Raw genomic sequence first — 15,555 nt, 5'->3', positions numbered from 1 at the left:
AACAAATTGGTATTTGCAGTCCAATGTTAAGGTTTCATATTTTGTGAATCCATTCTACTGCTCTCTTGAATGTCCCCTCAACTCTTTTATCAGTCCACTTGTGTTCATACAACTCTAAATCACATTGAATTTAAACATGGTTTATTGAATAAATCATAGAAAGTTTGACTTAAGCAACACATGAAACCATCGATCATACTGACTAGTTTCATGCAGTATTCTAAGAAACTGGGAAAGGACGCTTGATGTAATGGGTTGTAAGAACCCCAGTTTACTAAGTCCCAATATTTCAAGCAAATTATACTGCTGTTTGTAACTAATCGTTGCCTATGGCTCAGTTGGTTGATTGGTTTCAGGTGCTCACATAATGTTCCAAACTAACTCAATGACTTACTGATTTCCAAACAATAGATTTTTTAAAAATGCAAAATAATTTAAATAAAGTCCAGGTGATTATGTTCTGTTTCATCAACCATAGTTTAAGCATCATAACTTAGCAAAGATTTAGAATTAATCTGTTTGTTCTCATACAATCATAAAGTTTTGAAAGATCCCCATCTCTCAAGTGGTATATAAAATAAAGCTTCATGGAAAATATTTCGGCACTAAGGCTGCCCGGGTCTCATCTTATACCAATTCTTTTCTTCCCTATGACAGATTTCGATGAATCTCAAATGGCAAATTTCATTGGTAGCTCTTAATCTCTGAATTTCTTTTAGATCCTTCCATCATCCAGATGAAAGCTGTTCAAAGTTATTGAACCAGACAGGCGAGGATACTTCTGGAAGGAAGGCCTTCTTTGCTGCTATGGGTGTTCCTAGTGTGCAGAATGAAACACCTCTGCAGAAGAAAATGGGTGACTTCAAAGGAGAGGGCAGGTTGAGGTCAGGTTTATGGGAACAGGGCAAACATTCCTTGCAACCTATTCTGAGACACTCAAAAAACTTCTTTAATTGTGAGGATAATTCCAGCGCTCTGCATTAATGGCTGAATGTATTAGTTTTCCATGGAAACATTAGAATGAAAAAAAAAACCCAGTTTATACACACCTGTATAACACAAATATTTTGACCACTTAATGAGAAGAGAGGAAACATTGGAGAAGACTGTTGCTGGGAAAGATGGAAGACAAAACCAGTTTATACACACCTGTATAACACAAAGCATTGAGGACCAATTGTACATACATAGATACACATTTTTTAGATCTGCAATTCTTACTGCAGCATTTAATCTATCTAAAATTTTATACAAATCCTTCAAGTTCAGAGTCCAAAATATACCTTAATCTGCATAAACACAAACTTACTTAGATAAGTATCCAACAAGTATATTTAAATCAAATCAAATATTTATTACAGCCATAGACTAGAAATATACCTTGGTGCTCTCTGAGCTTGGTTATTTTCTTGTAGACATTTCATTATCCAAAATAAGTACCATTATCAGGGAACTCATCTGTTTCTATTTTCCCCTCATATTTTTCTTTCTCCTATTCCATAGATTGAGGATAAGAATCTTATTTCATTTTTAGACTTTAAGAAATTAAAAGGCTTTCAAAAAACATCCTTGATGAAACTCATGCAGGAATGAACTGCCAGATTAAAATCGGGGGTGTTTTTAATGTGAACATCTGATCTTAGGTAACACTTGGACCTGAACAACCATCTCAAGGTATCCATTGGTCTTTCCAGTTCAGACAGTCCAAATGAAGAAAACGTATGAATTATCAGAAGACATTATTTATTAAAACCATGTTTAGAAGTATGAATCCATACAGAGTCCCTGTTGTATGATAATGGCATATTACATACTCATCTTTAAGAGTTTTTCCTAGTCCTTCATACCACTAAAGATAGCTCAAGTTTGTATTCACCACAGGGAACTTGTTAAAGACTTAATTATCCTTCCTGCACCTGCTTCCAGAAATATGGAGACAGAAAATGCATTTTAACCTTATAATTATCAAGATATAGTGATTTGGCCAAAACCCAAAGGTAATCTTCCATCAGCACTGTGCTCAGCCTGATTTAACACCTTGCCCTATCATGCCTGGGCAGGCTAATGCCAAAATAACATCATTGTGTACCATGGAGAGCTTAGGCTGAGATTAAGGGCAGGCATAGACACTAATGCCAATGTAAGAATTTATATTATCCCCTTTGTAATGTTGAAACCTTGGCCAGATTCAATTCCTGATATGGCCTTGAGTTCAGCAAGAAGGGAAGAGACTTTCAAAGTTAGAGCTGGAACATTATGCTCTCTTTTCTTGCTCCTGTTGCTTCTGCCCAATGCAGCCAGCTGGAAGCCAAAGATGAAATGCCCATTGAATTTCATCATAGATCAGGAGGGGTTCAAGAGTTATTATCGGTTGGGAGACTTCCATATTGGTGGGATTCTCCCTGCCACCCCTGTCATGTTCTACCCATTTGTGTTCCGCCAATCTCCTTCCACCAAACTTGCAAAGTAAGTCATTTGACAGACGTGAATTTAATATTATTAAATATGATTCAGCTTTCATGGGCTCCTGATGACCCTGTCTGTCAAGGACAGCATTTTCTGTCTTACTCATGGAGAAAAATTGATCTCACCAGTTGCTGCTTTTTACTGTCTTTAGAGAGAAAAAAATATGAAATAATTCTCTAGGCTCTGCTGCCTCTTACTTAGGAGTTGCTATCATTCATTTTAGATATTTCTAGCATTAATCCAAAGAAACCAAGGTAGCATGTGAGAGGTTCTGGACGTACCGTATCATTGAACCAGATTTTTATTACTTTCTGTGAACAATCCGGAATAAGACTGCAATTGAGCAAATATCTTTTTATATGTAATTCATCTAATTTTCATTTTGGTGTCTCAAAGTTCTTTGCTGGAAGAAAGAAAAAGAAAGAAGAAGAAAAAGAAAAGACAAGTTCAGAAAAAAAAATGTAAAAAGGAATAGGAGGAGCCCGAAATTTATTTTGTGGTGAATACAAGTATGATTACAAAATTATCTCTTACTCTTATGGTTACAAAAATACCCTCTTTTTTCTGTTATCTGTTTTTTTTTTTCTGCAATAATTATCAAAACCACAAATCATGAGCATTTTCTTCTGTTTCATGCAAAATACCAATAAGGGATTTCCAATGAGCGATAAATGTAATTTATCAATAAATGTAATTTAACAAGGAAGTTTTTTCTTAATGTAGAAGTATTTATTTAGCCCACTATTAATAAAATCCTCAGCCCTTACTGCAATGTTTCACCATAATGCTTCTGAAATGGAACTGGCCCTTGAGATCCAAGAAGAAATCTAAACACATGTCAAGAAACTATTTTGGTGTTAGGTAATGAAGAATTTGATAGTGTATCACTGAATAGCGAATTAGAAAAAAAAGCTGATCTGATGCAAATATTTTATTGCAGCAAAGGGGAACTATTGTACTGGAACATCCTGTCCTTTCTTTTTACTATTTATGAGATCAACCATAATCCTCAACTATTGGCCAACATCACCCTGGGTTACAATTTATTGGACAATTATTTTGATGCGAGAAGTACTTCTGAAGCCATGGCAGACCTGCTCTCAACTGGACAGACCAATATTCCAAACTACCACTGTGGGAAGCAGAACAGTTTGCTGGCAATCATTGAAGGCACTCATTCTGATACTTCTAAGCAGATTTCAACCATGTCAGAAATCTACAAAATCCCCCAGGTATGACGATAATATCTGGCTGGAAAAATCATGTTTATTTGAAGTTGGTCTGAAATAGGTTTTGAACATGTAAAGTGAACATGTAAAAATATTGTATGACTCAGTGGGAAAGGAACTGTGGATATAATGTGATGCTTGAACAATGGGAAAATATGTGGATGAAAGATTTAAAATTCACACTGAACTATAATTTAAAAGAAAATGTTTATAAGATGATGTACTGTTGGTATTTAACACCGGATAAGTTATCTAGAATATATAAAGGTATTTCAAATGAATATTGGAAATATAAAAGTAAAGAAGGGATCTTTTATCATTTATGGTGGACATGTGATAAAGCAAATAAATTTTGGAGTAAGATTTATATTTTAATACAGAAAATTGTTAAAACGAGGATAAAGATGAAACCAGAAACTTTTCTTTTGCGTTTAATGGAAAAAGACTTGGGGGGAAAAATGGAACTTTGATCTTATACATGTTGACGGAAGCAAGACTATTGTATGCATAAAAATGGAAGGACATTTCAAGTCCCACCATGGACGAATGGCTACAGAAGCTGATGGAGTTGGCAGAGATGGCTAAATTGACTGTTTTGATCAAAGAAAAGAATATAAGTACTTTTGTTGCTACATGGAGAACTTCTGTACTTTGTGCTTAAGGTGGAAAAAAAATGAAACTTTGATTTTGGGTTTTACTAATTAGATTGATTTGTTGTTATAGAAATGGCTAGTTAATATTATTACGGAAAAGCAAAAAAGTTGAGATTTGATGTTAATGCTTTATTCTACTGCAACTAAGGGAGCTGGAAGTCATTTTTTTCTTCCTCCCTTCCTCCCTTTCCCCCCCTCTCCTCCCCTTGTATTTTATTCTATAATCTAATAAAATGTTTTAAATTTTTAAAAACAAAAAAAATAGAAAGGCACAGATAAAGAACTGTGGTGGCACAGTGGTTAGAATGCAGTACTGCAGGCTACTTCTGCTGACTGCTGACTGCCGACTGCCTGCAGTTTGGCAGTTCAATTCTCACTGGCTCAAGGTTGACTCATCCTTCCATCCTTCAGATAGCAGTAAAATGAGGACCCAGATTGTTGGGGCAATATGCTGACTCTACACCACTTAGTGAGGTCTACAATACAGTACATTATTATAAAAGTAAAATGCAATGCATTTAATTCCATTTTATTAAAGATACTACAAGTTATGGAGTTCTTGATGCTAAGAAGCAATATTTCCAATAGTATAGGTCAAGTTAAGTGGGGGGGGGGGGTTGTTCATTTTATTAACAGTGCCTTATCTTCTCCGATCATAATTAAAATTTGGATTTTTAAAATAAAAGGAAGGAATATAAAGTTGGCTTATTTGATTAAAAGAGATATGTTGTTATCTCTAGTAACCCTTAATGGCCTTTTCCTGATCAAGACTAAACATCAAGGCTTTAAGTGTTTGTTTATAGACCAGTGATGGGATATGGGAAAAAGAGATAATTTGTATTTTAAGAGAAGGTGATAAGTTATTAAAATTATTTATACTTGTTGTGATGAAGGGGGGGTCATTTCTTTATATATTCTTTTTTCTTTACCATATTCTTATTTTTTTCTTTTTTATTTCTATTCTATTCTGCATTTTCTATTTTTTATTTTTTGTATTACTATTTATCTTTAAGTTGCAATTTTTAATTAAATTACTATTTAAAATATTGGCTGTTGCAATCCTGCTTGCAGCTAAAAAGAAAAAGGAAAAAAGATGGTCTTGCTAGGAGGTGTCTGTCTTTTGATTTCTGGATACAAGCTTTCACCCATGGATCCTGCAAGATCTCAACCCTTATATATCATGAGGTCAACAAATCATTTGTTGACTCCTTAATGCAGGCAAGCAAATAACTGAGGTTTGTCATGAAAACAGGAACCAAGGCAAAGTCCTGTCTTATCCCTTCCTCTGTAGGTCAGCTATGGTTTTGTTTCTCAGAGTTTGGATGAGAAAAATCAGTTCCCGTTCAAGTACCGGATGGTCCCCAAAGAAGAACATTTCTACCAAGGGATTGCAAGGATGCTCCTGCATTTCGGATGGAATTGGATTGGTCTCATTACTCCGGACTCTGAAAACGGAGAGAGATTCATCAGGACCTTTGTCCCAGTGCTCGTTCAGAATGCAATTTGTGCAGTTTTCATATACCGCTCCCCCGTTTTAACCAAAGAAAGAATAAGCTTTGAATTTGAAGTATTCCGTCTTTGGAACAATGTCAGTGTGATGATTTATTACGGGGAATACCGTTTTTTCTACGGCACAATATGGCTTATGCAAGCTATAATTGAAAAATTCATCAAGCCCATTGTGGGTAAAGTCTGGGTGACCACTGCTTCGTGGGATCTCTCCTTGAACCTAGATCTTAATATTTTGCTTGCCCAGCAAACACATAGCTTCCTTTCCTTCTTAATCCACAGAAAGAAAGAGGCGAACTATGATGCGCCTCGGGAAGTCTTAAGGGCTTTGAGCCATTTTCATAGGAAGGCGTTTAACTGCTTACATTCAAAGCATGGGCTATCAAAGAGAGGAAGGATACGGTGTCAAGAGAAAGAAAACCTGGAGCCTCTGCCTAAAGAGGTGGTTGAAAAAAACCTGTCTCTAGACAGCTACAACACCTACAGCATCCTCCAGGCTCTGGCGCATGCCTTAAATGCTGCACACTTATCAAGATCCAGACAAAAGACAATGGCCTATAATGGCAGGCAAGGTCCGTTGAGGATTCAGTCATGGCAGGTATTGATTTTTCCTTCTCCACCTATTGCTGAAAAAATAATCAGTATTCTGGTTCATGATGAGCTTGGTGGATTCGGAAAGCATTTCTCCCTGATCCATTCCATAGTCTCTGTTGATAGAAGACCGACCCCGATCCATCCCACAGCTGTTCTTTTCTACCCAAAAAAATATTTTCTACTTACCAAATTTGTGGATGATACTAAGCTGGCAGGAATAGCTCACACCTAGAAGATAGGCTCAAGATCCAGATGGATCCTGACAGACTTGAACACTGGGCCCTATCTAACAAAATGAAATTCAGTGTAGAGAAAAGTAAAGTCCTACACTTAGGCAAGAAAATCCAAAAGTACACATATAGACTGGGTGAAACCAGGCTCAATAGCAGTAACTATTGTGAGAGGGCTCTTGGAGTCTCAGTGGGCAACCAGCTAAATATGAGCCAGCAGTGTGCAGCAGTAGCCAAAAAAGCCAATGCAATCCTAAATTGCATTAAGAGAGGGATACAATCAAGATCAAGTGAAGTACTAATACCACTCTCTAAAGCTTTAGTAAGACCACACCTACTGCATCCAGTTTTGGTCACCACACTATAAAAAGGACATTGAGACTCTAGAAAAAGTGCAGAGAAGAGCAACCAGGATGATTGGGGCACTAGAGGCTAAAACATATAATGAACAGTTGCTGGAACTGAGTAGGTCTAGTTTAATGAAAAGAAGGATTAGGGGAGACGTGATAGCAGTCTTCCAATATTTGAGGGACTGCCACAGAGAGGAGGAAGGGGATCAAGCTATTTTCCGAAGGCCAGGCAAGGCAAGGAATAATGGATGGAAACTAACCAAGGAGAGATTCAACCTAGAAATAAGGAGAAACTCTCTGACAGTGAGAACAGTCAACCAATGGAACAGAAGTTGCCTTCAGAAATTGTGGGAGCTTCATCACTGGAGGCTTTCAAGAAGAGATTGGACTGCCGTTTGTCAGAAATGATGTAGGGTCTCCTGCTTGGGTGGTGGTGGTGTTGAACTAGATGACCTACAAGGTCCCTTCCAATTCTGTTAATCTGAATCTGAATCTACACTTCATTGGCGACACTACATCTGGAGTTTGCAAAGTTCTGGGCATATATTTTCAAAAGTGAAAATAGAGTCAGAAGAGGTGACAAAGATAAGGGATGTTTGAGAATATGACAAAGGAGGATTTGGTGAAGGAACCTGGAATCCCCAGTCTGGAGAAAAGACAACTGAAGGGAGATATTATCTCAGTGTCAAAAATGTGCCATAAGGAAGATGGTTTGCAACTCTTCTCCATGGCCGTAGAAATTAGGACTAGAAAAATAGATTTTACATTGCAGTTACCTAGATTTTGTTAAAGAACAAAGAAAAACTTCCTAATTGTAAGATACATGCAATAGTCCGTTATTCATCTCAGGAAGTTTTTGAGAGGAGGCTGGACAGCTATTTCTTGAGGATTGGTTATCCTGCACATTCACGGGTTTGCATAAGGTCAACTTTGTGACCTTTTCCAACTCCGTGGTCTTATGATCCCATAGAGAAGTCTTGTCTAGTTCATCCCTTCTCTGGTTGCTACTGAAGAAACCAGCTTCCAATTCCAATGTTCACTTCTGTTACGATAGCGACACCAATTTACTGATTCTTGGACTGAGCTAGCTGCATGACTTATTGGGAGAGTGGTTAAAAGAAAAATTGGGAGCAAGAAGGGAAGCCTATCTGTTGTGGCCTGTCAGCTGCCAGCCCCTCCAGCAGCCAAATCAGAGGAGGAGGAGGCATGGGAATCAGGGTCAGCATCAAGGCAACCTGAGAGCTCTGAAGGAGAAGTGGGAATGGAGCTGGCAGAGAGAGAGAGAGAGACAGAGGCAGAGCCAGGGCCATCCGTCAGCCCTCAGATGGAGAGTCAACAGCCCCCAGGTCTGGAAGTGGCTGATAAGGAAGAGGAGGAACAGCTGGGTCCAGTGCCTGATGTACAGATGCGTAGAAGGCAGAGGAGAGGAGAGCAGTGGAAATCCGTGAGCCGGTCCTGGGGCAGGAAGAGCCACCGCTGCTACAGAAGCTCCACCCTAGCTCTAGGGATAAAACACAGGGGGCGGAGATGAATAGATGTAGCAGACAACTATTCATCTTCTAGACAGACAGACTTGTTAGCCGGCGGTGAGAGAGAAACTTTTTGCCGGGGCTGCTGGTGCTCCTAATAAAGGAATCTTTGAGTTAACTTCAGAGGGTTTGTCGTGTTTGGGGAGTTGGATCAGAACATTATCCTTCTCTACCTTATCTCATTCTACCAATGCTTATCTACCAGAGATTATATTTAAAGTCCCTTTGTTTACTAGGTGGAAGTGGAAATGATCCTAACATTCTAAAGATGCTTTCAACAGAAAATCCAAAATGTGCTAATATTTAAAATGCTTACAGTCCTGCCTAAAAATTAGCCTTTGGGACCATTCATATCAATTATACCAAACAGAGGGAACCTTAGTCCTCACATGTGTTTCAATTTCTCCAAAGAGAAAAAAATAGCAAGTCAATTCTTTTCCCAGACATGTGAGTTTGCTGTCTTGGAAGATTAAAACTTCAAGGGGACAGGGCTGAACAATCTCAATGGGTTTCCTGCTTTTGAACACTGACATTATTTTTCCCACCATTCCAGCTTCACTCTTTCCTAAGAAATGTCCACTTTTACAATACTTCCATAGATGGCGTGTATTTGGATGACAAGGGGGAACTGGTTGCTGCGTATGACATCATGAAATGGATAGTGTTTCCCAACCAGTCCCTTGGAGCAGTCAGGTTTGGCAAGATAGACAGACAAAGTGGATTCAATGAGATGAAATTCACTCTTTACCAGAATGTCAGAATCTGGACCAAACGGTTTAACCAGGTAGGGACTAATGGAACAATTTCTAATGCATGTAGATTAAAGGGTGAAGATATCAATAAGATCTTTCCTGGGATCCATAGACTTTCCCTCTGATGTTTGCTCTCTGTTGTGGCAAGGAATCATTTAGGTCACTAAATCAGCATTCCTGTTTACTGACGACAGGCCTGTTTCCCGAGCTTCGGTCACTTCCGTGGCTGTTTTTGTGCCTGCTCGCCCAACAATCTTAATAGTTGCAAAATTGACTGTATGCCCTTGTTGCAATGTGAGGCTACTGATGAGTTTGGCTCTCTTCGACTGACCGTTCGCCTGTGTTCTTGCAATCTGGTGGTTAGCTTCCTCCCTGTCTGTCCTGCCTAGTCACAGCGTTTGCTTTTGCATGGATTGATTGAAGCCTGGGAAACAGGCTTCAATCAAACAATAAAAAAAAATTAAAGCTATCCAATCAAAAAATAAAACTTCCCCAGTGAGGTTTTGTTGGTCACTCTCCTCTCTTCTGTTCCCTTGGCAAACTCCTGTTGGTTCTCCCTGCTCACTTGATCATAACAGATGCAGAAGCTACCTAATTATGCGTGGACAGCCACTCTGAATCTTCCTTTTCTCTCCGTAATTTCCCTGATCAGCACCTAACTAGTGACGTGCAGTCAGGGGAGGCAGGGGAGGCACAGCCTCAGCACTGTCATCATGAAAAGAAAAGAAAATGTAAAAGGAAAAAACTGAGGTCAGGCTGAGCTAGTTGCTGCCTCACTGTGGATGACTCTGCTTAACTGTTTTAAAAAGTCTCTAAAAAAGCGCCCTCTGCTATGAGGCAGGAGAACTGCATGCCTCATCTAGTCTGACTTTAGGCGTTTTATGATCACTCGAGCAGAGTTAAGCAAGGGTTAAAAGCCTAAAAATTCCTGATGTAGGTGAGGCATGCAGTTCTCCTGCCTCATAGTAGAGGGTGCAAAGGAGAAAAACAAATGCGGTTCCTTTAAACTGGAACTGAGCATGCCTGGCTGTGGAATTCTGGGAGTTGAAGTCCACAAGTCTAAAAAAATTTGAAACCCACCACTGTCTCAGTGCCTCACCAGCCATAAACCTCACCGCACGTCACTGCACCTAACACTATTTCATGTTCCTTGTTTTAGGTCCTTCCTCAGTCCAGATGTACTAAAAGCTGTCACCCTGGACAGGCCAAGGTGGTTTTGGAAGGAAAGGCCCCTTGCTGCTATGCTTGTTCCTTGTGTGCAGATGGAACCATCTCCACTCAGGAAGGTGGGTAACCCTGGTGTGTTTGTATGTGTGTGTGTGTGTGTATTCTCTTTCCTGCCACTCATTCTGAACCCTCTTACTGAAAAAGGGAACTCTCTTACCCTGTAATCCTAGATGAAAATTGAGATTAATTTATAATCTGCCTGGCTCTAACACAATTCTGGGCATCCTATCATATAATTTCAAGGCAATATAACTAAACAATATAAAAAGAGCATTAAAGAAAAAATAAAAAAAACGTGCTTCCAGAGAAAGAACATTACCTCAACTAAACCACTCCTCTCCAGGGCTTGCCTGGGGATGGGCAGGTTGTGGACTCTATGAATCTGTAGTGGAGGGATGGATGTCATTCAATGAGATGTGCAATACGCCAACTCTGTTAAATAGGATAGAATGAGCAGCAACCAAAGAAAACAGATAGTCCCTTAGATAACCAGGCTTCACCAAGTGACAGACATATATTCACATACACATACAGAGAGAGGGAGAGAGGGGGGGAGGGAGGGAGAGGGAGGGAGTGAGTGAGAGAGCGAAAGGGGTGATGGTGGTGGTCTGTAATTAATTAGCTGATTGCCTGATGGAAGAAGTTTTCTTTATGGATGGAAAACGGATCTCCATTACAAATGTATGTACTGTATGTATGTATCTATGTACAGTATGTCTGTCTGTCTGTCTGTATGTACCTATGAGTTCTTCTATATATAATGTCTATAGCATACTGCTTGAGTGTGATATACTCTTAACACAAATTTTAGAAACAAAAGTTTAAAATGCTATCTGCTTGATGGGATCCAGATTTTGAAGCTATTTGACACCTGAAGTTTTATACCTGATTTTAAGAAAGATGAACAATCCATTAAAGTATCATGTAGCCAGGTTTTCTGGGAGGCAATGGGAAGACGTCCACTCAAATTAGCCAGTATAATAAATAACTCTTAGAGATTAGATTTTAAATCATAATTTACAATTTATACAATAAATACAATTTACAAAGTCCATGGCTCAAGTCCAACAGCACATTAAAATAAATTGAGGCTATAGGGCCAGCTTTAGAACAGATAATCCTGGAGGATTATCCTTCCTGGAGGAAATCTGTATATACGGTTGCCAAGATTCAACTGGGATAATAATCATCAATCATGTTTACTGTTAATAAGATGAGGATTCATTTATTAAGGTGGTATGCTGCTAAATCTTTCCAGACTCACAGTGGCTTATAACAATGGGAGTTAAAATGGTGCAAGGAGATGAAATTTAATTTCCTGCTTAGTTCTCTATGTCACATCAGAATTTTCTTCCAAGGTTTATTCTGAGCCCAGGATGTGAGTTCTGCATCATTAACCAAGAACATCTTACAGAGGGAATAGCACAAAGGTGAAATTCAGTGAATATTACTGCTTCAATCAAGCAGTTCATTTACTTTAATTTATCATACTTAAAAAAAAAAAAAAACAGAAGACATAATGCATTGATCACACTATATATTCCATAGGACAGCGATGGCGAACCTTTTTTGGCTCGCGTGCCATAAGTGGGGGGAGTGCAGGGGGGTCGTGTGCAGGCGTGCCGCACCCATAATACAATGTGCGACCCCCCAGTGCGCATGTGCGCACTACAAGTGCGACCTCCCCCATTTTTGCATGCTTTTTTCGCCCTCCCCAGGCTCCAGAGGCTTTATAGGAGCATGAGGAGGGCAAAAACAGCCTCCCCCGCCGACCTGGAAGCCCTCCAGAGGCTTCAGGGACCTTCAGGAAGCTTCCCTGAAACCTCCGAAGCAGTCAAAAACAACCCTCCGAGCAAACAGGAAGTCACTTCCGGTTTGCTCGAAGGGTCGTTTTAAGCGCTCCGAAGGCTTCAGGGACCTTCAAGAGGCTTCCCTGAAGCCTCCGGAGCAGTCAAAACGACCCTCCAAGCAAACAGGAAGTCCATTCCCGAACTTCCGGTTTGCCCGTAGGGCCGTTTTTTTGCGCTCTGGAGGCTTCAGGGAAGCTCATGAATCCTCTGGAAGGCCTCCGGGGGTGGGGGAGGCTCTTTTCGCCCTCCCTGGGCTCCTATAAAGCATCTGGAGCCTGGGGAGGGTGAAAAATGGCTTTAAAAAAGGGTGAACTCAGCTGGCCAGCGCGCGCATGCCATAGGTTCGCCATCACTGTCATAGGATTAATAAGAGCTGTAGTGGCACAGTGGTTACTATGCAGCATTGCAGGCTAATTTTGCCGACTGCCAGAAGTTCAATTCTCACTGGCTCAAAGTTGACTCAGCCATCCTTCCAAGGTCGGTAAAATGAGGACCCGGCTTGTTGGGGGCAAGAAGCTGACTCTGTAAACTGCTTAGACAGGGCTGTAAAGCCCTGTGAAGTGATAGATAAGTCTAAGGCTCTTGCTATTTTATTCTGAATGCCATTAAGGGTTTTTGTGGCTTTTATGGCTTTTACACTAACTATTTTAATTTAAGAAGACATAGAACTGATGCCAGTGATTCTAAAACCATTCATCAACTTCTTAGATGCAAGTGATTGCCACAGATGTCCAGAAGATCAGCATCCAAACAAAGGTCAATATCAATGTGTTCCTAAGATTATAACTTTCCTATCTTATGAAAAATATTTGGGCATCATCCTGGCTTCCTTGGCTTTATTCTTATCATTAATCACCAGCTTTGTGTTAGGAATCTTCATTAAATTTCTACAAACTCCAATTGTTAAGGCAAATAACCGGGACCTCTCCTATATCCTCCTCATCTCCCTCCTACTTTCCTTTTTGACCTCCTTCCTGTTCATTGGCCAACCGAAGAAAGTTACCTGCCTTCTCCAGCAAACCACATTTAGCATTATCTTCACAGTTGCTGTTTCTTCAGTTTTGGCCAAAACGTTAATGGTGGTACTGGCCTTCCTGGCCACAAAACCGGGAAACAAAATCAAGAGATGGTTGGGAAAGAGTTTGGCCAACTCTATTGTTTTTTCTTGCTCTGGTCTCCAAGCTCTCATCTGTATTATCTGGTTGGGGGTTTCTCCTCCATTTCCTGATTCTGATATGCACTCCCATCCTGAACAGATTGTCCTGAAGTGCAATGAAGGCTCTGTCGTCATGTTTTACAGTGCCCTTGCTTACATGGGCTTCCTGGCTGCCATCTCCTTTGTGGTGGCTTTCCTGGCCAGGAAACTGCCTGGGGCCTTCAACGAAGCCAAGCTGATCACCTTCAGCATGCTGGTCTTCTGCAGTGTCTGGATCTCCTTCGTGCCAACCTACCTGAGCACCAAAGGGAAGTACATGGTGGCTGTTCAGGTCTTCTCCATTTTGTCCTCCAGTGCTGGCCTTTTGGGCTGCATCTTCATCCCCAAGTGCTACATTATTATCTTAAGGCCTGATTTGAATACAAAAGAACAAATAACAGGAAAAAAATAAGCATGTCAACCATTAGGAAAAAAAACAACTCCTTAATGTTTTATTATCTAATTTGTTCCCTTGCTCTAAACTGTAGTTTGCCTTGCACTTGAAATTACAGTCATACTAAGAGTTCCAATGCTGTTTATAGGAAACTGTTCTCCTTTTCAATCAAACTGATAGCTTGCTTGCACATTATTAAGAGCCCGGAAGGCATATCCTGTAGGAGAAAGGCCCCCAGTTGGAAGAAAAGCAAGTGGCCTTCAACTGTCCCCTGTGTGCAACATTTTAGTAGCAACAAGGTATTAAAGGATCTTTCCAAACTAAACTTTGCAGCCACCCCTCTCAACTTTTTGGGTTGATTGATGGATAATGACAGGTTTCAGAGGGAGATGGGAGTTATACCTGAGAATCTGCAGAGACCCTAGTTGGTGACTGAGGTCCTAGACAGGATTGCACTCAAGCAGCTTCTCTTGACCTACGGATCTCGTCATTCTCTATGGTTTACGGAGGAACCAAGAGATGAAATAGATTAATAGCAATAGCACTTAGACCTATATACCACTTCACAGTGCTTTACAGTTTTCTCTAAGCGGTTTACAAAGTCAGCCTATTTCCCTCAATAATCTGGGTCCTCATTTTACCTACCTCGGAAGGAAGGAAGGCTGAGACAACCTTGGGCTGGTGGGAATCGAACTCTGGCGCTCAGCAGATTTAGCCTGCAGTACTGCACGCTAACCACTGCGCTACCACAGGTCTTGGCTTCTCTGTTAAAATATAATTAGAGAGCAGTGTCAGAAGGCAAAGAACTAACTTGAATGAATACTGGTAAGACTTCGTTGCAATTTGTGTAGTGAAGAACAAATACTTATCTGCACAAATGATGTCTGCAGATAATTACCCACTGGTCCTTTTTGTGTGAACCTTCCTCCTGAGGAAGGAAGATGTGGAGATTCATCTCCAGGAGGTGCTGAAGAATATCCTGAATTTCCAGCAGATAAAGTCATTTGGGTTTATTCAGAGTTAGATGTTGACACGAATACTGGCCTAGTAGAGATGCCCATATTATATCTTTGCCCAGTTATCTGGGAAGAGTTTAATCACATAGCTCCTGAGGAAGAATCCTATGGAATGTGAGCTTGGCTACCTGTGCTTTAGATCCACGTCTCCCCGGCTAGTTAAGGTCTCCTGGGTGGTAACATGCGGATGGGACTGGCAGTAGTAAGTGCTTCTTTGTGAAGGGAGCGGTGTCTCGGTACTTTAAGGAGGCTTTGCTTCACCTCATTCTTAAGAAGCCGTCACTAGAACCCACCCAGTTGGAGAACATTTGTCCTATCTCCAGCCTCCCCTTGTTGGGGATGACAATTTGATCACACTGCAGCTTCAAGAGATCCTGGATGAAGTCAGGACTCAGACGTGGACATGAAATGAAAACGATTAGTTGTGGGTTTTGATGTTCTTTGGTGGGACCAAGATGGAGCTAATGTGTCAATTTTCATTCTACATAACCTGCAGATGCCTTCAATGCCACCTACCATGATATCCTTCACCAACGGCTCCAGGGGTTGGGAGTGGGGGCA

General features: G+C 40.5%; 1 protein-coding gene across 1 annotated transcript; it reads left to right on the top strand.

Annotated features, from left to right (window-relative positions):
- Positions 1-3,551: 3,551 nt before the first annotated feature.
- On the top strand, positions 3,552-14,617 carry LOC309382710 (vomeronasal type-2 receptor 26-like; the record flags this gene model as incomplete). The annotated part of the gene is made up of 5 exons (XM_081934478.1): positions 3,552-3,698; positions 5,640-6,033; positions 9,160-9,344; positions 10,472-10,598; positions 13,098-14,617. The coding sequence occupies 5 exons, from the start codon at positions 3,552-3,554 to the stop codon at positions 13,994-13,996; spliced, it is 1,752 nt and encodes a 583-aa protein (XP_081790604.1). The 3' UTR covers positions 13,997-14,617.
- Positions 14,618-15,555: the final 938 nt, after the last annotated feature.

Source organism: Natrix helvetica, assembly GCF_964273705.1.
Source record: "Natrix helvetica genome assembly, chromosome: 1".
NCBI lineage: Eukaryota > Metazoa > Chordata > Lepidosauria > Squamata > Natricidae > Natrix > Natrix helvetica.
The sequence above is the reverse complement of the archived record's forward strand: the minus strand, read 5'-3'. Positions and strand labels throughout refer to the sequence as shown.